The 26,082-nt window shown below is 62.9% G+C and overlaps 1 protein-coding gene across 1 annotated transcript; it reads left to right on the top strand.

Moving 5' to 3' along the window:
- The first annotated feature begins 5,086 nt into the window (after positions 1 to 5,086).
- MKI67 (marker of proliferation Ki-67) lies at positions 5,087 to 25,355 on the top strand. Its single transcript, XM_056106706.1, has 13 exons — positions 5,087 to 5,178; positions 7,563 to 7,641; positions 7,728 to 7,843; positions 10,606 to 10,681; positions 11,308 to 11,353; positions 11,885 to 12,721; positions 14,352 to 14,518; positions 15,054 to 15,279; positions 15,365 to 15,486; positions 15,571 to 15,742; positions 17,460 to 22,939; positions 23,241 to 23,483; positions 25,290 to 25,355. The coding sequence occupies exons 1-13, from the start codon at positions 5,087 to 5,089 to the stop codon at positions 25,353 to 25,355; spliced, it is 7,722 nt and encodes a 2,573-aa protein (XP_055962681.1).
- Positions 25,356 to 26,082: the final 727 nt, after the last annotated feature.

Genomic DNA, 26,082 nt, shown 5'->3' with positions numbered 1-26,082 from the left:
GAAGGGCTCCTCCGCTTCTGAACGGCCATGATCCCAGAGGCACACAAACCAATCTCGGAACCCAGCGGCTTCTGGCAGAAATCCCTCTGGACTTAATTACTAAAATACTAGAAATCCAAATCGCACGGCCACGCGACATCATACGCTCTTCATGATCAGCAATAGAAAACAAATTATCTCATGATGCCTTTTTGGCAGGTCTGATTGTTGGGGGGGAAATTCTAAATAATCATAGTGGGTCTTCTGTCGAAAAATTGAATGTCATCGAAGTAAAGAGAGAGTCAAGTGAAAATCACCTGCCCCACAGGCAGACGGAAGGGAGGGATGGGGGTACACTGGGGTTCTTGGTGGTGGAACACGTGCACTGGTCAAGGGATGGGTGTTTTGATCATTGTGTGACCGAGACTTAAACCTGAAAGCTTTGTAACTGTTCTCACGGTGATTCAATTAAAAAAAAAAAAGAATAAGGGATGCCAGGGATCCCAGGAGCAAAGATAAGGGATGCCACGGTCCCAGTTTGCAATGCCCAGGCTGGTTCTTAACTGTGGTTCTAGGAGAAGGTGCTGGTTTTCTGGCCACGCCCCTTGAGGGAAAGGGAGGGGCTTCGCCTGTGTCCCGCCCCCGAGAGGGAGGGGCCTAACCATCTCCCAGCCTCCCAGAGGGAGGGGCTTTGGTTTCTCCCCGCCCCTTGGAGGGTGGGTCCTATCCATCACCCTGCCCCCCTGGGGGAGGGGCCTTGCCTTCTCCTGCCCCCTGGAGGAAGGGGTCTCACCTATGCCCCGCCCCCAGGAGAAGGGGCCTCACCTGCGCCCCACCCCCTGGGTGTCCCTGTCAGAAGGAGGAAGCCGTGTTGGACTGTGCCCAGGAGTGGGCGGGGCTGGAGCCTGAACCCCCTGCTGGGGGTGGCCCAGTGTCCTTCAGGGACACAGGGGGGTTCCCAGCAGGAGTGTGGGGTCTGCTCTGCCCCTCAGCTTCCCGCCTGGGTGCTGGAAAGGTCTGAGCTGGTGGAGGCTCTGACCCCACACCAGGCAGTGGGTGCCCAGGAAGGCTCAGGGGAGGGCGGCCCTCAAGCAGGGTGACTGCCCTGTGGTGTGCCAGGGACGGCTGGGACCCTCCTCTGAGGCTCCGCAGAGGCGGGTTGTGGGGCCTCTCTGGGCGTGAGCCCCGAGACTGACCCACATTCAGCAGGCGTGTGGTGACCGGCAGGCCCTGGGCAGACCAGCACTGGACATGGCAGGGAGCTAGGGGGGTCTCAGCAGAGTCCCAGAGGACAGACTCGCTCGCGAGGGTCCTACAGTACTGCAGGACACTGCCCCGCCCTGCTCCCTTCCATCTCTGACCCCCACGTTAAGATCACTGTGTCCCATGACTGGGGGGGGGTGGCTATTCAGACTCGGGGCCCAGGAGCTGGAGACCAGGACCCCGACCTGCACCCCGCTGGCTCCCTGCCCCAGGGCTCTATCGAGGCTGTGAACTCCCAGTGACTGCCCTGGCTCTTCTGGGGCTGCCCTGCTGACTGCCTAGCTGGACCCCACTTGTGGGTGGTGGGTGCCGGGACGTCTCACTGGGACCCCTCTGCCCTGGCCAGTCCACTCCGGCATCCGGACACCATGTGAGGAACCGGACATGACATTCATGGGGACTCAGTTCCTGGAAGAGAGAGCAACACAGAGTCTCCTGCCCCCATGCCAGGCTGTCCTCACCAGGGTCCCTCAGAGGGGGGCGGGTTGAGTTTCCCTCCCCGCCCCAAGCAGAACCCCGACAGCTGATAACCTTCAGAACCCACCCACAGCCAGGCTCAAGGCCACTCTCCACACGCTCGGACGAGCCTCACGCATGACGGCGCATGCATGAAGGAACCAGCAGAGGAACCCAGGTATGCGAGACCCGGAGCTGAGATCTCCAAGCCCGCTCGGATCAGGACTGGGCCTCCTCCCCCCAGATCCCCCGTTTTCCAGTAGCTGGGCAGTCACACCCACAAACCGCCCCCAGTGCCATGGGATCCCATCAACGGCTAAGATCCACAGACTATAAAACAAAGCTCCCGGAAGCGCGTGGCCGGCCGCGAGGCCCCTTATTCTCTAGCCCACTGATGTACCTCAAGCAGCACACGTGTGTTTGGTTTTAACATATTGCTGGTATTGCTTTATATACATTCTCCATCCCTCTCGGAGAGCCCGGCAAGCTACCAAGGGTATCCCGCCTGCACGGCAGGGCCTGGCAAGCTCCCCGTGGCGTATTCGATGTGCCAAAAACAGTAACAATAATGGGTCTCATTCCCCTGACCCTGAAGGAGCCTCCAATAAGGCACGGTTGGGAAGGATGAGTAAGGACAGGCTGCTAAAATCTCAGGGCTGGGACAAATGGAGATGTTACTGGCGCCTGCTCAAGCAAATCGATGAGCCATGGGATGACAGTGACAGTGACAGGTTGCAAACAGCGGAGCCCTTTCAGAGGTGACTGGTCAGAGGCGTGGAGCGCCTTGAAAGGCATCCTCTCATCATGGAGGGACTTGAAGGACATTCCGGGGTGACTCCTCAGACAGGGGTTCCCCAGGCAACCAAGCTGGAGTGACTGGCAGGTTGCCTGTTTGAGGCAGGAGCTTGTGCAGGAAGGAGCTGGGTGGTTCCCCGAGACCCGGGTCCCCTGCTCCCAGGACAGTTGCTGCTGTTGCCTGGGTCTACGGGGCTCTGGTCCGGCTCCTAAGCCAGGTCTCCTTCAGTCTGCCCACCCCAAAGAAGAGGACAGTGCAGACCCCCCATACCCGTCCCCTAACCAGCTGTCAAAGGATGGAGCCTACCTGACCCGCTCAAGAATCCCCAGAAAGGCCAAAGCTGGCAGAGGAGGGCACCCCGGGTCCAAGGCCACTCACGGCCACATCCTCTGCTTTTCTCACTGTTCTGGTGTCTGGGCGTTGATGTCTGCCGGGCGGACTGCCAGGATCCCAGCACCTCCTTGCTGGAGTCAACATCCCCCTCGCCCACACACACACACACACACACACACACACACCCAGATCTCCCGCATAACAAGCAGCAGCTCTGCACTGAGAGGCCTTCTGCCTCTGCCCAGGCTTTAAGCTTCCCTTGGGAGTGAGCGTGGGAGGGGAGGGGGCCCCGGGCGAGTGAACCAGCTCGGAAACTCCCTGTTGTGTCGGTCCCTTCCTGGCTGTCCCCTCTCCCTGCCAGGGAATCTCTCTCAGTTTCCAGACTCTGGGCTCAGGGTTCTTCACCATCATGGAGAGGGGGCTGGAGAGGCAGTCTGAAAGACCGGCCCCTTGCCTTGCTCCAGGCTCTGTCAAATCCCCGGTACCACCGCGTGTGGTCCCTTAAGGCCTGGGAAACCTGAATGCTGGCAAAGATGCTTGGGTTTCTAAAGCGGGTTCCGAAGCCAGCTGCACACGGGCGGGGAGTTCCACTCCTGTTTCTATTTTTGCGACTCTCTCTGCCTCTCCCGGAAACCAGCTGTTCTCTCACCTCTGCGGGCCTTGGCAAGCTGCACCAGAGAGGGCCCAGAGCGCATGCTGTGGTCTCCGGAATCCTCCGGAAGCAACTCGGAGACACCCTGGGGGTTTGGGGGGGGTCCCACCACAAACACAGTTCTTGATCAGAAAAGCCAGCTTCTGTGTGTGCTGGACTGAGGGGGTTGCAGGAAGCAGGAGAGCACTCAGAGCTCTGAGCACTCAGGCAACAAAACCTTCTCCCCTCCTGGGTTGGAGGGAGAGTACGGCACGCAGGGCACCTGCCTGGTGCACGGCTGACCTGGGTGCAACTCCCAGCGCTGCAGACGGTGGCCCCAGAACCGACAGGAGTGATCCCTGAGCACAGAGCCAGGAGTAGCTGCGAGCTGGTGTGACCCCTCCCCAAATAAAAACAGACAAAAACCCGTTCTCGCCCACAAAGGGGACCTCCCCCTCCACAGGCAAAGTCCTGAGTCAGTTATTTTCGAATTCACCTATTCTGTAACAGTGTTGGATCTTTTTTAAGTCTAAAAAAGCTGTTTTTTTTTTCCCTAATTGGAAAGCATTGTGAAGTGTGGCAGGGATCCCAGGTTACACTCTGGTTTCTGAGGCTAATCAGAAAAAAAGAAAGTGAAAGCAGAAGGGGAGCCTTTCGCCAGGGCTTGCCAGCCAGGAGCCTTAGTCTTTGCACCCTGTTCCTGTCCGCGTTTCGGTTTTATGTGTAACCGGGGGGAAAAAAAAAAAAAACACAAGAAATTAAGTAGTTCACTGCAAGCGCCGCGGACGGGGTCGTCAGACCCCCCTCCACTCCCCCCAGCAAGGAGCTGCAGGGCGCGCAGCTCGCCTGCGCCTCCAGGAAGCCGGGCCCGGGGCTCTGCCCGCGCTGCCCCTGTGCCGCGACCACCGGGCGGGCCAGGACCCCGCGCCCCCAGCCCGGATCGCAGCCCGGAGCCCGCGCGCTCCGCCCCGCGCGCCAGCCCCGCCCCGCCCCGCCCCAAGCCCCGCCCTCTCGCCCCGCCCTCCCCGTCCGCGCGCTCCCATTGGCCCGCTCGCCCCGCCCTCCCCGTCCGCGCGCTCCCATTGGCCCGCTCGCCGCCGGCCCGGCCAATCGGCGCGCTGAGCGCCAAGTTTGAATCGCCGCTTTCATTTGAATCGGGCGGACGCGGGACGGGCTGTGCGCGCGCGCGGCCAACGCCGGGGTCGGGGCGCAGCGGGGCCGGGTCCAGCCGGCCACTGGGCAGCCGACGGGCGGGAGCGGGGCCGCGGGGGCGGCGCAGGTGGGTCGGGCCGGCGGGAGGGCCGCGGGGGTGGGCGCCAGCCCGACCTGGACCTTCGGGGGACGCCGGGCGGAGGAGCGGGCCACGCGTCCAGGTGAGCCGGGCCCGGGGCGGGGCGACCCCCGGGGCGCTGGACTGGCCGCGACGGACCCCGAGTGGGCCGGGTGGACGCGACCGGGGGGCAGCGCGGCGGGACGCGCGGGACCCCGGCCCGCTGACCCCTCCCCGGCGCCCCCCACTGACTGTCCGGGTCCCCAGGGGCTTGTGCCCGCGGAGGAGAGACGCGCGCGCGCGCGCTTTGGACCCCCGACCCTGACCCCGCCGGGGTCTGCACCGGTCTGGCTTGGCGATGGGACCCTCGGGGCGGCTGGTGACCATCAGAAGGAGCGGGCTGGACGGAGCCCACTTCCCGCTGACCCTCAGCAGCTGCCTGTTCGGAAGGTGCGTGCAGAGCCCCGCCAACCTGGTGGACCGTGCGGGTGGGAGCGCGCGTGGACCGGCCTGGAGAGCTAAGAGTCAGGGGGCGGGGGTGGGGGGCTTTCCTCAATCAGAGGAAGGAGCGGGCTGGAAGGAGACACTGGACTTGGTGACACGATGGTGCGGCTGACTGTCAGGCCTGGCCCCTCGCCGCAGAGGCCGAGGAGGCCTTGGACACTCGCAGGCCTTGGACACTCGCAGGCGGGGGTCCAGCAAGCCTCCTGCTGGCTCCGGAGCACTTTCCCTCCTCGTTGCCTGCAGCTGGAGGTGCCACCTGGGTGGGCCAGGCTGATGAGGGGCCTGGGCCAGCTTTTATTTTCGCTTATTAAAGCAGTTGCGGAGGCTGGGGTGCTCGGGGGAAGCTAGGGTGCTCGGGGGAAGCTGGGGTGCTCGGGGGAGGCTGGGGTGCTCCAGGGAGGCTGGGGTGCTCCGGGGGAGGCTGGGGTGCTCCGGGGAGGCTGGGGTGCTCCGGGGGAGGCTGGGGTGCTCCGGGGAGGCTGGGGTGCTCCGGGGAGGCTGGGGTGCTCCGGGGAGGCTGGGGTGCTCCGGGGAGGCTGGGGTGCTCGGCCGCACCCGGCGGGACCCCGGGCTTCTGGTTCTGTGCTCAGGATCACTCCTGGGGAAACTCACAGGGGATCCAACCCAGGCCCCCTGCAGCAGCAAGGCCTTCTTCCTGTTCTCTCTCCTGCTCTCGGACCCTCACCCTTACTCCCCCCTCACTCCTGCACTCTCCGAGGGACTCCACTGACTGTGCTCTCTTATCTTCCGCCTCCTGCAAGTCCGGCTTCGAGGCTGGTTTTCGGGTAGGGCTTGGGCTCCTGTCTCCCGAGGACGGTCGCCTCGTGCTCCTCCGGGCTGATGGTGTTTGCCCTGGGTGGCCCCCGGGTTGGGGGTTCAGACCACAACAGCTGCTGCTCCCCGAGTGAAGGAACTGTTCCCTGTGGGAAGGGAACACGGCGAGCCCCGGGTGGGCGCCGTGGCGGCGGGCAGGGCTCCTGGAAGCCCGCGTGGGTCTAGACTCCTCGCTGGACTCCAGCTGCGCCCACCCAGACAGTCTCAGCCACAGCCACAGAGGTTCTTAAGCGGAGGCGCTTGTGCAGGGGTGCAGGGGAGCCGGCCCCACCTGCTGTGTGCGAGGGGCTGCGGGAACTTCCCGGGCAAGGCAGTGGAGGCCGCCCTGCTTTGGGCGGCCTGAGGCAGAGAGAGGAGTCCGCTCGCCCTGGTGGGGGCCGCCCTCAGGGCAGGTGGCAGTGACAGCCCTGTGGCACTGCCCACGTGTTGGTGGTTGGTTGGCGCTTGTGACCGTCATCGCGCTGTGAGTTGTGACGAATGTCCAGCGTGGCTGTGTGTGTGTGTGATTTTTGTCATGTGTGGTGGTGTGTGTGTGCTTCCGCCATGCGTGGCTGTGTATGTGGGTGTTTCTGCTGCGCCTGGCTCTGTGTGTGTGTGTGTGTGTGTGTGTGTGTTTGTGTGTGTGTGTGTGTGTGTGTGTGTGTTTCTACTGCTCCTGTCTCTGTTTCTGCCATGTGGGGCAGTGTGCATGTACGTTTTCGCTGCTCATGGCTCTGTGTGTGTGTGTGTGTGTTTCCACTGACTGTGGTGCTGTATGCAGTGGTGTGGCTCTGTGTGTGTGTGTGTTTCTACTGCTCCTGTCTGTTTCTGCCATGTGTGGCAGTGTGCATGTATGTTTCTGCCGCTCATGGCTCTGTGTATGTGTGTGTGTGTGTGTGTGTGTGTGTTTCTACTGCTCCTGTCTCTGTTTCTGCCACGTATGGCTGTGTACATGTGTTTCTGCTGCTTATGGCTCTGTGTGTGTTTCCACTCAGTGTGGCGCGCTCTCTCTCTCTCTCTCTCTCTCTCTCTCTGTGGGGGTGAATCATGCAACCCCATCACATGGGTGCTCATGTGACCCCCTTCTCTGTATCTGGAGAAACCGAGGCGGAGAGGTGCTGACTCTGGTACCGTAGGGAGGAGACCTTTACTGGAGTATAAAGTGCAACTCAATTCAAAGTTTTGAAAGAAAAACAGAATAAAAAAAATTGTTGTTTCCAACGGTTATAGAGGACTTCCTCCCTTGTGTTTCGTGAGCACAGGCGTTTTCATGAAAGGCCTCTTGGTGTTTTTATTGTGATTTTTAAACACTTTTAAAGATTTAAAACACTAGCTTCTACGATTGTAGAAATCTTTTGCGAAACACGGTCCTCATTTAAGTAAGTGCTGGGGTTTGCGGTTTCTTTTCCGTCGTCAACACTTGCGAGCCGAGCGCACGCCAAGTCTTTATGCTGAAACATTGATGGAATGATTCTGCCTTGCTGAGACCTAAACATGTGGAATTCTCTTGAACGAAGGGACATCGAGTGTGACATCCGCATCCAGCTTCCCGTGGTGTCCAAACAACATTGCAAAATCGAAATCCACCAGAAGGAGGTGAGTCGCTCACTTCTCTGACTAGAGACCTTCCTGCCCCGGTCTCTGTCCTCCATGACTGACTGTGGCCCTTGGTCCACCCGCAGGCCACCCTGATTAATTTCAGTTCCTCGAACCCAACACAACTCAACGGCAGGGCCATTGCCCAGCCTGTCCGCCTGCAGCACGGAGATGTGATCACGATTGTTGATCGTTCTTTCAGGTAGGTGACGCCTGGCCTGGCCCACGGGAAGGGGCCACTCCCGCTTTCCCCCAACTCTTCCCATCAATGCCTCAGAACCCACCCAGCTGGTGGCCGGTGCCGAGGGGCGCCGTGTGGCCTGACATGGCCTGGGCTGGCGGGGCAACTGGGTCTGGTGCTGACTGGGTCTGCTCAGAGGCCGTGGATCAGGCCACTCTCGGGAGGAGCCTGGGCTCTGGATGGAAAAGCCCCCAACCATGCGTCCCCCCCCGACTGGACTGTTGTCTGGAGACAGGGACTTGCGAGAGGCGATTCTGCCAAACGTAGGTCCCCAAGGACCCTGCCCCGTTTGACCCGTGACTTTAGAAGAAGACAAGATCACAGATGCCAGGATCTGGAGCGATAGCACAGCGGGGAGGGTGTTTGCCTTGCATGCGGCCAACCCGAGTTCGATTCCCAGCATCCCATATGGTCCCCTGAGCACCTCTAGGAGTAATTCTTGAGCGCAGAGCCAGGAGTAACCCCTGAGCGTCACTGGGTGTGATCCGAAAAGTAAAAATATAAATCAATCAATCAATCAATCAATTAAAAAAAAATAGATCACAGAGGCCCTTAGCCCATCCCCCAGAGGACAGGGAAGCCCTTGATGCAGCCGAGAAGCTGTCCAGAAGGGTGCAGCCCCCACCCCATACACCCCAGAACCCGGGGCCGGCTTGCAGCTTCTGGGAACGGGGCACGTGTCTCAGACCACGGCCTTGGCTGACACGTGCGTCCCCGGAGCCAGAGACGGACCCCGTGCTGCCTTTCTCTGCTACTTCTGCATGAGGAGGTTTGTGCAGACCCACGTGCTCCGGGCAGACCCAGGCCCATCTCTTGTTCCTTCTCCGGCTTGAGGACTTAGGGATGTGAGGCCAACCTGGACGTGACACTGTCACTACCAGGTCCGGCCAGGAGGGGGTGCTGGCGGCACTTGTTGGAGGAGGCCGGAATGTTCCAGGCACTACACGTCTGCTGGTCGCTCCCTCCTGACCCAGCTGTTGAGGTCATACGTGCGGGATTATGATTTTCCTTTTTGTCCCGTGTCTGGTTTCCCTGTTTCAGAGTGAGCCTGGTGCTAGGATCTAGGAGCAGATGCTGCCCTCACTGGTGTTCTGGAATGTTCTGGACCTTCAGTGACGCACTGCTTCCTTGGCGCAGCTGTGACTTTTCCTGCCCCCTCCCTCCCAGCGGCTGACCCGGGAGGCTGAGTTCTCTTCACAGCAGCTCCAAGCCCACTGCTTTGTTTTTCTTTGGGGTCCACACGCTGCGGTGCTCAGGGGTCACCCCTGGTGGGACTCGGGATCATAGGGGGTGTCAGATGTTGAACCTGGGTTGGCTGTGTGCGAGGCCAGCGCCCACCGCTGCACTCTCATCCCTCTGGCCCTGTGAGTGCGCTGTTGTCGGGCAGCTGGTGTTTGGGTCGGTCGACCCTGGGACCGTCAGATGCTCTTGGTCCCCCGGCCTTCGTGGCCAAGCCGAGGCCACTGGGTAAGAAGCGTCTGGAGTGGGGAGGAGACCAGAACCGTTTCTCCGGAAGGAGATGCCCAGCGCAGGTGTTAGGGGGTGGCGAACACCTCGGCAGAGAGCAGGAAACGGGAGGAGGGTCCGGCGCGAACTCCTGCAGGACTCTCCCGGGGGGCTGGCTGCATCTCCCCTTCCCCAGGCGCCTCCGGGTTCAGATCCCACGCCTCCCGCCTGAAGCAGTCACGCTCCACCTGTGGCATGCAGACCCGCTGGGACGTGTGTGTGTGTGTGTGTGTGTGTGTGTGTGTGTGTGTAAGAGAGAGAGAGAGACAGAGACACTTTCCTGCATATGTGTGTGAGAGAGAGAGAGAGTGTGTGTAACTGTCCTTGTGTGTGTGACTGTCCTTGCTGTGTGTGTTATTGTTCTTCCTGTGTGTGTGACTGTCCTTCCTGTGTGTGTATGTGAGTGTGAGAGAGACTGTCCTTCCTATATGACTGCTTCCTGTCTGTATGTGAGACTGTGCTTCCTGTCTGTGTGTGTGTGTGTGTGTGAGACTGTTCATGTGTGTGTGTGTGTGTGTGAGACAGAGACTTTCCTGCATATGTGTGTGAGAGAGTGTGTGTGACTGTCCTTGCTGTGTGTGACTGTTCTTCTTGTGTGTTTGTGTGTGTGTGTATGAGTGTGAGAGAGAGACTGTCCTTCCTGTATGACTGCTTCCTGTCTGTGTGTGTGAGAAAGACTCATTCCTGTGTGTGTGTATGAGAGAGAGAGAGAGAGAGAGAGAGAGAGAGAGAGACTGTCCTTCCGGTGTGTGACTGTGCTTCCTGTGTGTGTGTATGTGTGGGACTGTCTTTCCTGTGTGTGTGTGTGTGTGTGTGTGTGTGTGTGTGAGAGACAGAGAGAGACTGTCCTTCCTGTATGACTGCTTCCTGTCTGTGTTTGGGACTGTCTTTCCTGTGTGTGACTGTGCTTCCTGTGTGTGTGAGAGAAAGACTGTCCTTCGTGTGTGTGTGTGTGTGTCTGTGTCTGTGTGTCTGAGTGCGCCTGCCCTGTGTGGAGCAGGCAGGCTGTGCTGTCCCAGAGTGCAGGTACAGCTCTTGCACCGTGACTCTCAGTGGTTCGGGGTGGGCCCCCCCCAGCTGTCAGACCCCGAGAAGGCTCGGCTCGGGCCAGGAACTGCTCCCTCTGGCCAGCCCAGTCCCCGGCACTCAGTGGGTCCTAAGGGGGCGACCCTCACTGTCACCCGCATCCCACGTACCCCCGTTGCTCTGTGTGCCAGGTATGAAGACGCCAGTCACCAGAGTCACCAGGATGGGGACAGACCAGCCGCGAGTGTGGGACGGAGACACTCACAGGTGCGGGGGACGGAGGGTGCTGGGGGCGGTTTCCCCTGCGAGGATGGACGGGGGTCGCGGCAGAGGGGAATGAGCCGAGAGCCACAGAAGCTGAACTTAGGTGCGGGGAGGAATCTGCCCCTTACTGATGAGGATGGTGCTGGTGATGAAATTATTATTATTGTCACCGTCACTGTCCTCCCGTTATTGTTCATCAATTTGCTCGAGCGGGCCCAGTAACATCTCAATCATGAGACTTGTTACTGTGTTTGGCATATCGACCACGTCACGGGAGCTTGCCAGGCTTGGCCGTGCGGGCGAGGTACTCTCGGTAGCTTGCCAGGCTCTCCGAGAGGGGCGGAGGAATCGAACTCGGGTCGGCCATGTCGGCCGCTTGTAAGGCAAACGCCCTACCCGCTGTGCTATCGCTCCAGCCCCTCTTATTATTGGTTTGGGGGCCACACCCGGCTGTGCTCAGGGCTTACCCCTGGCTCTGCACTCAGGACTTACTCCTGACAGGCTTGGGGTCCCTCTGGGGTGCAGGGGCTCTAACCCGGTGTGGCCTCGTGCGAGGAGAGCTCCTGCCTGCTGTACTCTCCTGCCCCCGGCCTCTGAGCCGTCTACACCGCGTGCTTCTCTGTCCCCAGGAGTCTCTGCGTCCACTTTCTGTGTCCGGCTTCTCCTCGGACCACGGTGAGTGTGTTTGGTTTTGTGCTGGGGCCTGGCGCTGAGAGGCTTCCTGGCAGGAAGGGGCATGAGAACCAAGTGTTGGGAACATTCTGGAAGTCGGGACTGCTGTGGGCAGACAGGAATGTGCCTCAAAAAGACTGGCAGGGCTGCGGGGGGCGGGGGGGGGCCCTCATGTGTGGTCCGGTTTGGCTGTCGGCCTGACTCTGCCCTGCGTGTCTATCCGTGGCCTTGAGCCGGGGAGACTGTCGTGGTCCACGGGGCTCTGAGCACTGGAGTCACAACGCTGCTGTCCTGTGCGCCTTAGGCCTCGAGGACACTCGGCCACAAAGCCACCAGAAGTACTTTTTGCTTTTGCGGGGTGGAGGGGAGGTTCCCCTCAGCGTGCTGGGGTGTCCAGGCGGTGGCTGGGATGGAGCGTGGGGCTCCCACGAATCCTGTCCCGGGCGGCGGCGTCCACTCCCATGTGGGTGCTGCCCAGGCGAGTCACGAGAGGCCCCTGAACTGAGACCAGTTCTTTCCTGACTCGCTGCCCAGATGGGGAAGTTCCAGATTCCGAAGTCCTTGAAGAGAAGGTTCCGGGGCGCTCCGGGGTGCGTGCGAAGAGCCTCGGAGGTGCCCGCAGGAGCCTGGAGAGCCACGCCGGCAGGAGAACCCCGGAGCTGGCCGGGGAGCGGGGCAGGCCCCCCGGGACCCCGAGACCCGAGAAGGGCCGCACGAGCCTCTCTCCGTTTCAGCAGCTTTACGAGTCGATGAAAGAGGAGCTGGGTGGCCGGGCCGAGAAGGAGAATGTCCCCGGGGCCCCTCGGGGGAGGTCGGCCTCCCTCGGGCCCCAGGGCCAGCCCCCTGCCCCGGGCTCGGGAGGGCCCAGGAGGAAATCGACCGGGGGCTCCCAGCGGCAGGCTGTCCCCGCGCCCGCAGAACAGGGGCACACCCCAAAGGAGCGGCAGGGACCCGGGGCCCACCCTGTGAGCTGTCCTCGCCCAGGAACACCCGTGGCCAAGAGCCCAGGGCAGCCGGCCCCGTCCCCGCGACCTTCCTCCCGGAAACGGCGGCGCAGCGAGGCCCTGGGAGCTGACGCCGGAATGGGGTCTCCGAGTCCCGGGCCACAGAAGCTCCCGAGGAAAAGTCAGACCCCCACGAAGGTGGAAGGCGCCTGTGTTCCCGGGGACACGCCAGAGAAGCCCCTGCCCAAGAAGCAGAGGAGGCTGAGCTCCAGCGGGGCGCAGAGCCCCTCCGTCCTGGCCCCCCTGCTCATGCAGGGCCTGGGTGAGACCCCGCAGGTCCCCCGGGCCGAGAAAGCAGCGGGGCACGCCGGCCCTGGCTCCCCTGGCCTGGGCTCCACCCACGTGGGCAGCTGCAAAGACCCCGCTAGTAAGTGTCACACTGGGCCTCTCTCCTCAGATGTGGTGGTGGGATGCAGCCAGGATTTGTGGGGACCCCTGGGGGTGGCGTCTCCTCACATGTGTGTGCAGTAGAACCCAACGGAAAACGCTTCTATGGCACGCTGGCCTTTCCTGGGATTTTGAGCAAGCAACTGCTTCTGGGTCAGCCTCCCAGGCCAGCCAGGACCCCTGGGGATCTTGCGCCTCCAGACCCAGGAGCTTGGCGGGGGGCAGCAGGTACAAGAGCTGTGTTGACCTGGGGCTGGAGTGATAGTACAGCGGGGAGGGCATTTGCCTTGCACACGGCCCAACCCGAGTTCGATTCCCAGCATCCCATAGGGTCCCCGGAGCATGGCCAGGAGTGATTCCTGAGTGCATGAACCAGGAGTAACCCCTGTGCATTGCTGGATGTGACCCAAAAAGGAAAAAAAAAAAAGCTGTGTTGACCTAAGCTTTTCTTTTCCATTTTTTTTTTTTCTTTTTGGGTCACATCCGGCGATGCACAGGGGTTACTCCTGGCTCATGCACTCAGGAATGACTCCTGGTGGTGCTTGGGGAATCCTTATGGGATTCTGGGAGTCGAACCCGGGTCGGCCGTGTGCAAGGCAAATGCCCTCCCCGCTGTGCTATTGCTCCAGCCCCCCCCCCCCCTTTTTTCTTTTCCTTTTCTTAATTTTGTGTCTTGTGGGGTTTTGTTTGCTTGGGGGTTTGGGGCCACTCCTGGCTGTCTCAGGGGATCAAATGGGGTGCAGGGAACCAACGCTGGTCTGCCGCATGTGAGGCAAACCCACAGGGCAGGGTTGCCCCAACTCCCTCTTCCTTTGAAGCTGCTGCTTTTTGCGAGGTGCTCGGGCTGGATCCCAATGCCCCCGTGCCAGGCCCAGGCACAGCCGCGTTGCTGCTTCTGCCAGTGCTGGCGCTCAGACGCCAGCCAGCTCGCATGGTCTCGGACAGCAGTTTCTTTTAAAATTTCATTTTTTAGGGGCTGGAGAGATAGCACAGCAGGTAGGGCATTTGCCTTGCACGTGGCTGACCCGGGTTCAATTCCCAGCATCCCATAGGGTCCCCAGAGCACCGCCAGAAGGAATTCCTGAGTGCAGAGCCAGGAGTAACCCCTGTGTGTCGCTGGGTGTGACCCAAAAAGCAAAAAAGAAAAAAATTATTTTTTGATTCGTCCAGGGGCCTCCCAGGAAATCTCGGCTGGACAGGCCTCGGGGGGCTCCGGCACTGGGGGCCATGGTGCCTGGCAGAACTGGGGTGCGTGCACTTCGGTGCTGTCGTGTGTCCGGCTTGCTTTTGGCATTTCCTTACAAATGACCGTGGGAAGGGGCAGGAGGGATGGGCGTTGCGGCCATTTGGTGTCTGTGGCTCCCAGTCGGAGCCCACCTGGTCTGACAACCTCCCTGGAGTCTAGGGGTCATCCCTCCCCCTCCACCAGCCCCTATGCACTGTCCTGCACAGGTTTCACTAAGAAGGGCCCCCCAGGAAGGCCCGAGGGTGCAGCCAGGCGCCCTGTGGGGGACACTGCCCGCGCTGTGCCCACGTGGGTGGTTCTCTCTGAGGCAGACGGGACTCCGGGTTGTGGCAGCAGGCCTTGACCCCCGTCCTTCTTCCCGCAGAGTGGGCAGCAGGCGAGCAGGGGAAGCGCAGGCGGGTGTCCTTCGGGGGCCGCCTCAGACCGGAGCTATTTGACGAGAACTTGCCCCCCAACACGCCCCTGAAGAGAGGAGAGACGCCACGGAGATGCCGCTCGCTGGCGCCCAGCGTGCTGAAGACCATCATCAAGGTGAGGCGCCTGCCCCGAGCCTCAGACCCTTGGGACCCCCCGCCAGGAAGGCCCTGGCCCCTCCCTGACCAGAGACGGGCGGTGCCCTCTGCCCCCTCAGGCCTCCAGCCCCGTGGGCCCTCTCCCCGCAACTGGCCAGCCTGGCCGGCCCGGTCTTCCCGTGGAAAGCCCCGGGGAGGATTCCTGTGGCTTTTCTTCCCTTTCTTCTCCAAGAGGGGTGGGAGCGAGGGGTTGTGCGGACGGCGGCTGACCTTGGTCCTCTCCTTCCATCCCATTGGCAACGGACAAGGAGGCCGCGTGCTCTTGGCTCGGGCTGAACTCTAACTGGTTCTGACCCGCTTTTCGTGGGGGTACTGGCCCGGGTCACACACTTGGTGGCACCCGGCCCTCCCGGCCTGCACAGTGGGCTCTGCTTAGCACACATGAGCCAGTGCCGGGGATCCAACCTGAGACCTGAGGCTTGCGGGGCAGACGCCGCCCTTGGCCCGGTCCACGGCGCCCGCAGGCTTCTCTGATGCTCGCCTCTTCCCCGCAGGGGCGGCCACAGAGCCCAGCACAAGGCGTGCCCCCTTCAGACCCGCGCCAGGAAGCCGCTGACAGTCCCAGGCAGCCTGTCCCGGTGGTGGACACGCCCAAGCGGACCTCACGGCGGAGCGGCCAGCAGCCTCCTCGGAGAGTATCCCTTGGGCGCAGCCGACAGGGCATCCTCCAGATGATCCACTCCAAGAGGAGGAGCGGCGCGTCCGAGGCCAACCTCATGGGTGAGTGAGTGAGCACTGCGGAAGGAGCAGCGGGACAGCCCGGGCAGGGCCGGCGGCTCCATGTGTGGTGTTTTCCTCGTGCCAGTGGCCAGGTCATGGGCAGACGTGGTGCGGCTTGGCGCCAAGAAGACGCAGACCAGGACGGCGAAGCACGCGCCCATCCGGCAGCCACCGAGAAAGCAGAGAAGAATCCAGAACACCCCGAAGGTGGGCAAGGCCTCCCGCGGCTGAGAAGGGGGCCGGGCAGTGGGGAGGGTGAGGGGCCAGAGCTTCACTTCCGTGTCCTTGCAGAAGCCGGTGGGCAGCATCCCTGACCATTTCAGCACTGGCCACGCCAACTCCCCCTGCACCATCACCGTCGGCAGGGCCCACCTGGAGAAGGTGCGAGAGCCGGCCCGCCCTCAGTGGATGCTGAATCACCTGGTGTCCAGCCACAAGGCCGGCTTCCCCGAGGACCTCTCAGGTAAGGCCTCGCCGTGGGGGACCCAGGAAGCCAACGTTTCCCTCACACGTCACTTTCCGTTGATGGGATGTTTTCCCAGGAAGGGTCCCTGCCCCTCCTGAGCCCTGCTGGGAGCCCCCATCCCCCTGCAAGGGAAACGTCAGTTCCTTCCATTCTCTGGGGATGCCCTAGGGGTGTGACTTGGTGTTACCAGCACTTAAATTAAAACCGGGTGTGTGTGTGGGTGGGGTTGTTTGAACATAAAGTCACATCTGTAGGACCTCAGACTGTTTGATACTCTTTGGGGGGGAGGGGGCTCTCAAATAGTGCTCAGGGGCCCCACCGTTATTCCCAGAGATAACAGCCAGGACTAGTGGGAGTCCGGGTTGTGATGGGGCGTGGGGACCTGCCTGAGTCAGCAGAGCTGTGGGCACGTCCCTTCCTCCTGGTCCTGCACAACCCCTGGGGACTCCTGGGGTTTCTGGGCGTGCCCAGTGCCAGCCTCCTCCGGGCGTTTCTTCATGGGGAGTGCCAGCGGCCCGTTCACTGAGGATACTCATCCCATAGGGCTGGCCGAGATGTTCCAGACTCCCGGGAGAGGGGCCTCCCCGAGGAGGAACACGCGTCCTGCCCGCCGATCTGCCTCTGGGGGCCTGCTGGCCGCAAAGCTTCCCGCCCCCGGTTTCGGTGAGGAGACTGTTCCCGCTGTCCTGGACACGATGGGTAGGTGCCCGGCTCTCGGCGTGGCCTGATTCAGCAGCTGGGGTGGCAGCGTGGGACACTAGCTCACTGCGGCAGACGTTTCTGTATTTGCTGGGGGTGGGGGGCACCCAAGGGTGGGACAGTTCGGAGCCAGCCAGGCATGAGGTTCCGAGGATGCGCTATTGCCCGGGCCCTCTGGTGCCAAGGACGACCGAGGCTCTGGGGCTGTGCCCGGCCGTGCTCTGGGACCAAGCGGTACCGGACATTGAGCTGCTTGGCCCCACGCAAGGCAGCCTTCCCCTGCGCAGCCTCCGACCCACGCAGCTCCCCTTGGTCACGGCATCTGGGCTCTGCCCAGCTGGTAACTGTGAACTCTGGCCTTTGCCTTCTCTTCCCTGGGGTCAGAGGGGACTTTGTACGCAGGGATGCGTCTCTGGGCTTCTCTGTGTAGTTCTGACCAGCGGCTCACAGATGCCCATGAGAAGGCGTCCACATGGCCGTGTCCTACGGCAGCACCCACTGTTCTGTGTTCTGTCTCCCGGGGGACTGCCGCCCAGTCCCTGGCACCGAGGAGCTGTGTGGCACCGAGGCGGGTGGGGGAGGGGACCAGTCAGTGCGGGGCTGGAGAGCTGTCAGGCAGGGCAGACGCTGCTTCCGGCGCTGAGGAAAAGTGCTTTCGTCCAGGTCTCCGTGACATGGCCCGGCCACTTCGGGGCTCTGGTTGTCCCGTCTGGTCCTGGAGGAGCCAATGCCCAGGCCAGAGCCCTCAGATCAGCCCCTGTCTTAGTTCTAAGAGTGGTGGCTGTCAGGGCGTCAGAATAGGACTCCGCGAGAGCACGCAGGAGGGCCTTTGCCTGCTCATGGCTTCATCCCCGCCATCCCGTGTGGTCCCCGGAGCATGGCCTGGAGTGATGCTTCATGCAGGGCTAGGAGTGAGCCCTGAGCACAGCCGGCGTGACCCAAGAAACAGAAAGGAACGCCTTGCTGGAAGCTGAGCCCCACATGGACTCATGTGTTTTGTTTTTCTTCCTTACAGCGGAGGCTGCCCAGGGCGTGCAGGAGACCCCTATGATCGGGAAGTCCCCACGCACACCGCGGACGGTCACCCCCATGTGCAGAGGACCAGCCAGTGATGCAGGAAAGCTGAGGCTTCTACAGAAAACTCCAGAACAGAACCTGGGCCCGGCAGAAGGTGTCAGCGGGAGCAGGAGGAAGTCGGGAACCCCCAGAGTGAAGGCACAGCCCCTTGAGGACCTGCCCAGCTTGGAAGAGCTTTTCCAAACCCCAAAGCAAGTCAATGCAATAGCAACGTCCGAGGACGGGCCCTGTTCATCTGCCAAGCCAGAGCCCGCCGGCACCCCCACCCCCAGCAGGCGACTCAAGATACCATCCCGGGGAGTGGGGGAGACCCCTGCAGCCAGAACAACTCCCCACAAGCCGGTGAGGGCTGCCACCACACGTGGAGAGCCAGCGGGTCTGGAAGGAGTCACGGGACCTCAGGAGACTGCAGGGCAGGACCTGGGCCTGGCAGGAGGCGTCACAGGGAGCAGGAGGCGGTCGAAGACCCCCACAGTGAAGGCGCAGCCCCTTGAGGACCTGCCCAGCTTGGAAGAGCTTTTCCGAACCCCAAAGCAAGTCAAGGAAGCAAAGTCCGAGGATGGACCCTGCTCGTCTGCCAAGCCAGAGCCCGCTGGCACCCCCATCACCAGCAGGCGACTCAAGACACCATCTCGGGGCATGCAGGAACCTTCCGCAGCCAGAACAACCCCACACACACCGGGGAGGGCCACCCCTACGTGCAGAGGACCAGCCAGTGATGCGGGAAAGCTCAGGCTTCTACAGAAAACTCCAGAACAGGACCTGGGCCCTGCAGAAGGTGTCAGTGGGAGCAGGAGGAAGTCGGGAACCACCGGAGGGAAGGTGCAACCCCTTGAGGACCTGCCCAGCTTGGAAGAGCTTTTCCGAACCCCAAAGCAAGTCAAGGAAGCAAAGTCCGAGGATGGACCCTGCTCGTCTGCCAAGCCAGAGCCCGCCGGCACCCCCGCTGCCAGCAGGCGACTCAAGACACCATCTCGGGTTGTGCAGGAACCTTCCGCAGCCAGAACAACCCCACACACACCGGGGAGGGCCACCCCCATGTGCAGAGGACCAGCCAGTGATGCGGGAAAGCTCAGGTTTCTACAGAAAACTCCAGAACAGGACCTGGGCCCTGCAGAAGGTGTCAGTGGGAGCAGGAGGAAGTCGGGAACCCCCAGAGTGAAGGCGCAGTCCCATGAGGACCTGCCCAGCTTGGAAGAGCTTTTCCGAACCCCAAAGCAAGTCAAGGCAATAGCAAAGTCCGAGGACGGGCCCTGCTCGTCTGCCAAGACAGAGCCAGCTGGAACCTCCAGTACCAACAAGCGACTCAAGACACTGTCTCGGGGCGTGCAGGAACCCTCCGCTGCCAGATCAGCCCCCCACACACCCGGGAGGGCCGTCCCCACAGGGGGAGAGCCAGCGGGTCTGGAAGGAGTCATGGGGCCTCAGAAGGCTGCAGGGCAGGACCTGGGCCCAGCAACAGGCATCACGGGGAGCAGGAGGCGGTCACGGACCCCCAGAGTGAAGGCGCAGCCCCTTGAGGACCTGCCCAGCCTGGAAGAGCTTTTCCGAACCCCAGAGCAAGTCAAGGCAGCAACATCCGAGGACGGGCCCTGCTCGTCTGCCAAACCAGAGCCATCCGGCACTCCCACCGCCAGTAGGCGACTCAAGACACCATCTCGGGGCATGCAGGAACCTTCTGCAGCCAGAACAACCCCACACACACCAGGGAGGGCCACCCCCATGTGCAGAGGACCAGCCAGTGACACAGGAAAGCTCAGGTTTCTACAGGAGACTCCAAAGCAGGACCTGGGCCCGGCAGAAGGTGTCAGCGGGAGCAGGAGGAAGCCGGGGACCCCCAGAGTGAAGGTGCAGTCCCATGAAGACCTGCCCAGCTTGGAAGAGCTTTTCCGAACCCCAAAGCAAGTGAGTGCAATAGCAACGTCCGAGAACGGGCCCTGCTCATCTGCCAAGCCAGAGCCCGCCGGCACCCCCACCGCCAGCAGGCGACTCAAGACACCATCTCGGGGCGTGCAGGAACCTTCCGCGGCCAGATCAGCCCCCCACACACCGGGGAGGGCCGCCCCCACACATGGAGAGCTAGCGGGTCTGGAAGGAGTCATGGGGCCTCAGGAGGCTGCAGGGCAGGACCTGGGCCCAGCAGCAGGCATCACGGGGAACAGGAGACGGTCGCGGACCCCCAGAGTCAAGGCACAGCCCCTCGAAGACCTGGCCAGCTTGGAAGAGCTTTTCCGAACTCCAGAGCAAGTCAAGGCAGCAACGTCCGTGAATGGGCCCTGCTCATCTGCCAAGCCAGAGCCCGCCGGCACCCCCATCACCAGCAGGCGACTCAAGACACCATCTCGGGGCATGCAGGAACCTTCCACAGCCAGAACAACCCCACACACACCAGGCAGGGCCACCCCCACGTGCAGAGGACCAGCCAGTGATGCAGGAAAGCTCAGGCTTCTACAGAAAACTCCAGAGCAGGACCTGGGCCCGGCAGAAGGTGTCAGCGGGAGCAGGAGGAAGCCGGGGACCCCCAGAGTGAAGGTGCAGTCCCATGAAGACCTGCCCAGCTTGGAAGAGCTTTTCCGAACCCCAAAGCAAGTCAAGGCAATAGCAACGTCCGAGGACGGGCCCTGTTTGTCTGCCAAGCCAGAGCCAGCTGGAACCTCCAGTACCAACAAGCGACTCAAGACACCGTCTCGGGGCGTGCAGGAACCCTCCGCTGCCAGATCAGCCCCCCACACACCTGGGAGGGCTGCCCCCACACATGGAGAGCCAGCAGGTCTGGAAGGAGTCACGGGGTCTCAAGAGGCTGCAGGGCAGGACCTGAGCCCAGCAGCAGGCATCACGGGGAACAGGAGACGGTCGCGGACCCCCAGAGTGAAGGCGCAGCCCCTCGAAGACCTGGCCGGCTTGGAAGAGCTTTTCCGAACCCCAGAGCACGTTAAGACAGCAACGTCCGAGGACGGGCCCTGCTTGTCTGCCAAGCCAGAACCCACTGGCACTCCCAGCACCAGCAGGCGAGTCAAGACACCATCCCAAGAAGTGGGGGAGCCCCTCGCAGCCAGAACAACCCCCCACACGCCGGGGAGGGCCGCCTCCATACACACAGGCCCAGCCAGTGCCACGGGAAAGGTCACATTTCTGCAGGAAACTCCAGAGCAGGGCCTCAGCCGGGCAGAAGCTGTCGGCAGGAGCAGGAGGAAGCCGGGGACCCCCAGAGTGAAGGCACAGCCCCTGGAAGACCTGGTGGGTTTGAGAGAGCTGTTCCGAAGTCCCGAGCAAGCCCAGGAGCCAATGTCTGCTGTCAACGTCGCTGAGGACCCCCACGAAGCCCCCCAGCCAGAGTCTGTCGTGAGCAGCAGAGTGAGGCGGCCCCGCGCCGCCGCGGGACCAGAGCACCCAGGAGAGGAGCTGCCCACCCGCCGCCGGGCCCCCCGCACAGGCCCCACCACGGCAGCCGGGGCAGAAGGCACCGAACCGCCAAAGGAAGCGCCAAAGCAGCGGCTGGAGCCCACCGAGAAGCTGACGACTACGAGAAGCGGGAGGCAGCCGCGAGCGGCCCAGGTGAAAGTCGAGGCCCCGGAAGGCTCAGCCGAGCTGAGGGAGCCCCCCCAGCCAGAGGGGCACACACAGGAGTCTGTGTCTGCTGCCAAGACCCCCAGGGTGCCCCGTGCAGAGCTTCCAGCCAAGCCCACCGTCGTGACAACGAGAACGAGGCGGGTCCAAGCCCCTGCGGGTCCAACCTCAGGAGCCGTGGAGCCTCCTGCTGGCCGCCGGCCCACCCGGGCAGCCACGGGGAGAGCCACACGCTTGGACCAGGCCGATGGCAAGGGAGGTGCTGCCCCCTCTCAGGGACCAGCCGAGCAGAAGCCCCAGCCCGCAGAAGGGGTGGCAGGAAGCACAAGGCAGCCGCGAGCAGCCCGGGCAAAAGTCGAGGCCCCGGGAGGCCCGGCTGGGCCGAGAGAGCCCCCCCAACCGCAGAACACAGATGAGCCCGTGTCTGCTGCCAAGACCCCCGGGGTGCCCCGTGCAGAGCCTCCAGCCAAGCCCACCGTCGTGACAATGAGAACAAGACGGGTCCAAGCCCCTGCGGGTCCAACCCCAGGAGCCGTGGAGCCTCCTGCTGGCCGCCGGCCCACCCGGGCAGCCACGGGGAGAGCCACACGCTTGGACCAGGCCGACGGCGAGGAAGGTGCCACAGCCGATCCGGGACCAGCCGGGCAGAAGCCCCAGCCAGCAGAAGGGGCGGCAGGAGGCAGGAGGCAGCTGCGAGCAGCCCGGGTAAAAGTCGAGGCCCCGGAAGTCCCGGCCGAGCAGAGGGAGCCCCCCCAACCGCAGAACACAGATGAGCCCGTGTCTGCTGCCAAGACCCCCAGGGTGGCCCGTGCAGACCCTCCAGCCAAGCCCACCGTCGTGACAACAAGAACAAGGCGGGTCCAAGCCCCTGTGGGTCCAGAGCACGGAGATGTGGAGCCTCCTGCTGGCCGCCGGCCCACCCGGGCAGCCACGGGGAGAGCCGCACGCTCCGACCAGGCTGACGGCGAGGGCAGTGCCAAGGCCCCTCAGGAACTAGCCGGGCAGAAGCCCCAGCCCGCAGAAGGGGCGGCAGGAAGCAGGAGGCAGCTGCGAGCAGCCCGGGCAAAGGCCGAGGCCCCGGAAGTCCTGGCCGAGTCAACTGAGCCCCCCAGCCCCCATGAGGATGCCAGCGTGCTGAGCCCTGAGGGCAGACCCTCAGAGGCACCCCTCAGCGCCCCCCAGGCAGACTCAGCCAGCCCAGGCAACAAGAGGCGGCGGCTCCGGGCAGCAGCCGGCACAGCGGGCAGCGAGGAGGCACCCACTCGCCCGAGAGCCAGCAGAGCAGTGAGAGGAGCCGCCAAGGACCCCGGGGATGCGGCCGCCACGTCATCCCAGGGAGCCACCGAGCAGAAGCCGGACTTGGGTGACCCTGTAAGCAGAAGCAGGAGGCCGCTGCGGGCCCAGGCCGGGTCCCCGGGCGAGGAGGCCCAGCCGAGAGTCCATCTCCAGCTGTCCCAGCTGGCCGGCGTCCAGGCTCCAGAGCAAACAGCCCTCAGCACGAGGCGGCGGCCAGCTAGGACTCCCAGAAGTGGCCCCCAGGGCCCTCTGGGGGCGCCTGTGGAGGAGCCAGAGAGCAGTGGAGACCCCGGGGCCTCCCCGAGCCAAGGCCCCGCTCTCCCGGCGCCCCCAGCCGGACGGGTCACCAGAGGGAAGAGGCAGCGCCCAGAGCCAGCAGCAGAGGAGCCGCCGGTGCAGAAGAAGCAGCGGGTGGCGCCCCCGGACCCCCCCATCACGGCGCAGAGCCAGAGGGTTCGGGCCCGGAGGACGGAGCCTGCGGAGGAGCAGCCCGACAGCACCAAGCAGGAGCAGGCGGACGGCACCCGAGCTGGCAGAGCCGGCACGACCCGACAGGTGATGACACGGGCCCGATGGCAGGGGCGAGGCGGGTAGTGTAGACACCGGCACGTGAGCAAAGGGCGGCTCTCCAACCCCTTTCCACTCCGTGCTCGTGGCGGGAGTTGGTCTGGGACATGGGGGTCCGCATGGGGCTGCTGGGAGGTTGAGGTTTCAGCTACTTGGTGCCCAAGACTGTTGGTGCCCGTTTCCCGTTTCCGGTGCCCAAGACCATTGGTGTCTGTTTCTCGGTACCCAAGAACGTTGGTGCCCGTTTCTCAGTGCCTAAGCTGTTAGTGCTCATTTCCTGGTGCCCAAGACCATTGGTGCCTGTTTCCTGATGCCCAAGATTGTTGGTGTTCTTTTCTCGGTGCCCAAGACCGTTGGTGCCCATTTTCCGGTGCCCAAGACCGTTGGTGCCCGTTTCCTGGTGCCCAAAACCATTGATGCTCTTTTCCCGTTGCCCAAGACCGTTGGTGCCCGTTTCCCGTTGCCCAAGACCGTTGGTGCCCGTTTCCCAGTGCCCAAGACCGTTGGTGCCCGTTTCCCAGTGCCCAAGACCGTTGGTGCCCGTTTCCTGATGCCCAAGATCATTGATGTCCATTTCCTGGCACCTGCTCTTCAGAGCTCCTTTGTCCTGCCCCTACCGTCGCTCAGGCCTTTCTTGTCTTACCTCTAGATTCCTCAGGGGAGGCCCCTGCGCTCCCAACGCCCCAAAGAAGCAGATGCTGAAGTGCCAGCACCCGAGTCTCTGAGTCCAGCGGAGAAGACGAAAGCCAGGAGGGACAGGAGGTCGCCACTGGGAGCCACACAGGACCCCGAGCCCCCACGCCCGCAAGAGGCAGCCCCCACGGACACCCGTGGCCCAGACAGCAAGGCAGCCCCGCGGCCGGCCAGGGGGAAGAAGGCGCCTCTGCCCAGGGCCGCCGAGGAGAGTCCAGCCGGAGCCCCGGGAAAGGCCGCGCTCAGAACCAGCAGGAAGGCCATGGTCCCGGTCCAGCAGGACACCGCGGGCCCAGACTCCAAGCCCAGAGTGACTCGGGGCAGCAAGCGAGGCGGTGACGACGCAGAGAAGGCAAGTCCCGTCCCTGTCCTAGCACGGCCGGCCACTTGGCCATCGCAGCAGCCTGGGCCACGGGGGAGGGGGCGGAGGGCTGCTCACTGGGCTCTGGGCAGGTCCTGGGACTTTGCCCCCCCGGGTGAGCGTCCACAGCTCTGACCTCCCTCCAAACCCAAAGGGCCGGCTGGGGAGGACAAGGCTGACCCTCCTGGCTAGGGCCGCCTCCCTTCCCACGCGATGACCCAGTTCCGGGCAGCTCGTGTGGCCTGAGAGTCCTGGCGCATCTGTGGGCTCTCCTGAAGCCCACACCTGTTGGAGAGCTGGAGGGATGGGGGGTTCTGGGAGCTCCAGGAGCACGAGACACCCCTTTTCGGGGGAGAGTGGGACCCCCTGCTCGCCCTGCAGCCCTGTGTCCAGGGCGGGACCCCGAGAGCTCCCACACCGCGACACGCTGTGATGTTGCTGTGGGCTAGCGCCCAGCAGTGCCAGGGGCAGCTGAGGACACGCAGGGCCTTTCTCGTCGCTCTGTCTTTGCTTTGGGGCCTGCAGTCAGACCCTTGGGGGGGTTCCCGCTCTGACCCCCTGGTGTTTCCCGGAGGCGAGGGGAGCCGCAGAGACCAAAGATGGCCTGGACACTGGCAAGACCCTGCCCAGCCCTCTACGACCAGTCCCTGAGGCTCCCTCCTGCCAAGCTCAGGCCACGCCACTTGCCCCCCAGTCCTGGCCTCTGACCTCCTGACTCTTGTCTGACTCTGCCCCAGAGTACAGCTCCCAGAGTCTTGGCGGGGAGGGTGTGAGCCCCCGCCAGGGTCGGGGTGTCGCACGTAGTGGGTGGAGAATGCCCTGCAGTCATTGCCGGGTGGTGCTACTCATCCCTGGGCGCCTCTCAGAGGGTCTCGGGGCCACGCGTGTGCACCCTCAGACGGCTTCTAAGAAAGCAAAGTCCCCGTGTGCCGGGATTCTCCCTCACTGAAGGTTGATCTGCACAGACCTTGACTGACCGTGACCCTGGAAACAGGCACAAACTCTTGTATCAAAAGACAAAAAAACACTGAAGTGCGAACAGCCAGATAAAAATGGGGGATGAGGGGAGCCATGGGCTAGGTCCGGGCACCCGCCGTGCCCCTTCCTCACACCCCAGCCCTGCGCCTTTAAGCATCACGCGGGGGCTGGACAGTGCCGCAGTCCCGGGACCCTCCAATGGTTTGGCCTGTGGGGAGGGGGGGCAGCTCGCAGTCCCTGGCGGGTGGGCAGGCGGGGTTGGTGCCTGTGTGTGCCGTGACTGACGCCCACCCCCTCTCCCCACAGGAGAACGACGACGTGGACGCCAAGAAACTCCGCCTTCGGAGCCGGCGGGAGAGGGCGGCTGTTTAGCTGACCGCTGGGAGGGGTGGGCTGGGAGGGGGGTTGAGTTTGAAGTCGCGGCGCCTGGGAATGTTCTGTAAATGCTGTGGGTTGCGTAAGGGCGAAAGTTTGATTTGGTTTGCTCTGTTCTTTTTGGAGAGGCCCCAGCCATGCTCGGGGGCCGCGCTGTGCCAGCAAATTTCCTGCTCTTATTCCCTGTCCTGGCCGCCAAGGGGCCGCTTTTCTCCTGACAAGATGAAGTTGTACAGTGGGGCAGGGGGGGAGGTGGGGAGGGAGGGGGGCGGGGTCTGACGCTGTGGGCCACAGGTCCCCGCACTCAGGAAGCCGGGGGGACCCTCGGAAGGTCCCTCCACATTGTGGGGCGTTTGGTTCCAAGCCTGCGTCGGAGGGTGACAACAGCCCGCGGAAGCCGTGGTCACTCACTCTTCCTAGCGGGTGCTTGTCTCGGCCTGGGGTGCTTGTTTCCGTCTTGGGTGCTTGTCTCGGTCTGGGGTGCTTGTTTCCGTCTTGGGTGCTTGCCTCAGCCTGGGGTGCTTTCTGCTGAGGGCTGAGGCCGCAGACCTTGCAGGGCGCCCTTACCTGCTTTGTCCCGGTCCTGAGCCTGGTGTCTGGCAGCTACTGGGGCCACCAAGAAATAAATATTTTGTTAAGAAATGCAGGAGTGGGGTGTGACTGGTGTGGGAAACGGGGCCGGGGGTGGGGGTGGGGGTGCCGGGCTGGAGGAGCAGCTCTGGGC

This window comes from Sorex fumeus, unplaced genomic scaffold (genome assembly GCF_029834395.1).
Source record: "Sorex fumeus unplaced genomic scaffold, SorFum_2.1 ptg000142l, whole genome shotgun sequence".
In the NCBI taxonomy this organism is placed as follows: domain Eukaryota; kingdom Metazoa; phylum Chordata; class Mammalia; order Eulipotyphla; family Soricidae; genus Sorex; species Sorex fumeus.
Note: the sequence above shows the minus strand (reverse complement) of the source record. Positions and strands in the feature narration are given on the sequence as shown.

What these genes read in the sequence shown, in the direction of transcription:
- MKI67 (XM_056106706.1), top strand. Translation starts at nt 5,087, where the DNA reads ATGGGACCCTCGGGGCGGCTGGTGACCATCAGAAGGAGCGGGCTGGAC. An exon ending in AGCAGCTGCCTGTTCGGAAG is followed by an intron (nt 5,179 to 7,562) that starts GTGCGTGCAGAG and finishes TCTTGAACGAAG; the next exon opens with GGACATCGAGTGTGACATCC. An exon ending in CAGCTGCAAAGACCCCGCTA is followed by an intron (nt 12,722 to 14,351) that starts GTAAGTGTCACA and finishes TTCTTCCCGCAG; the next exon opens with AGTGGGCAGCAGGCGAGCAG.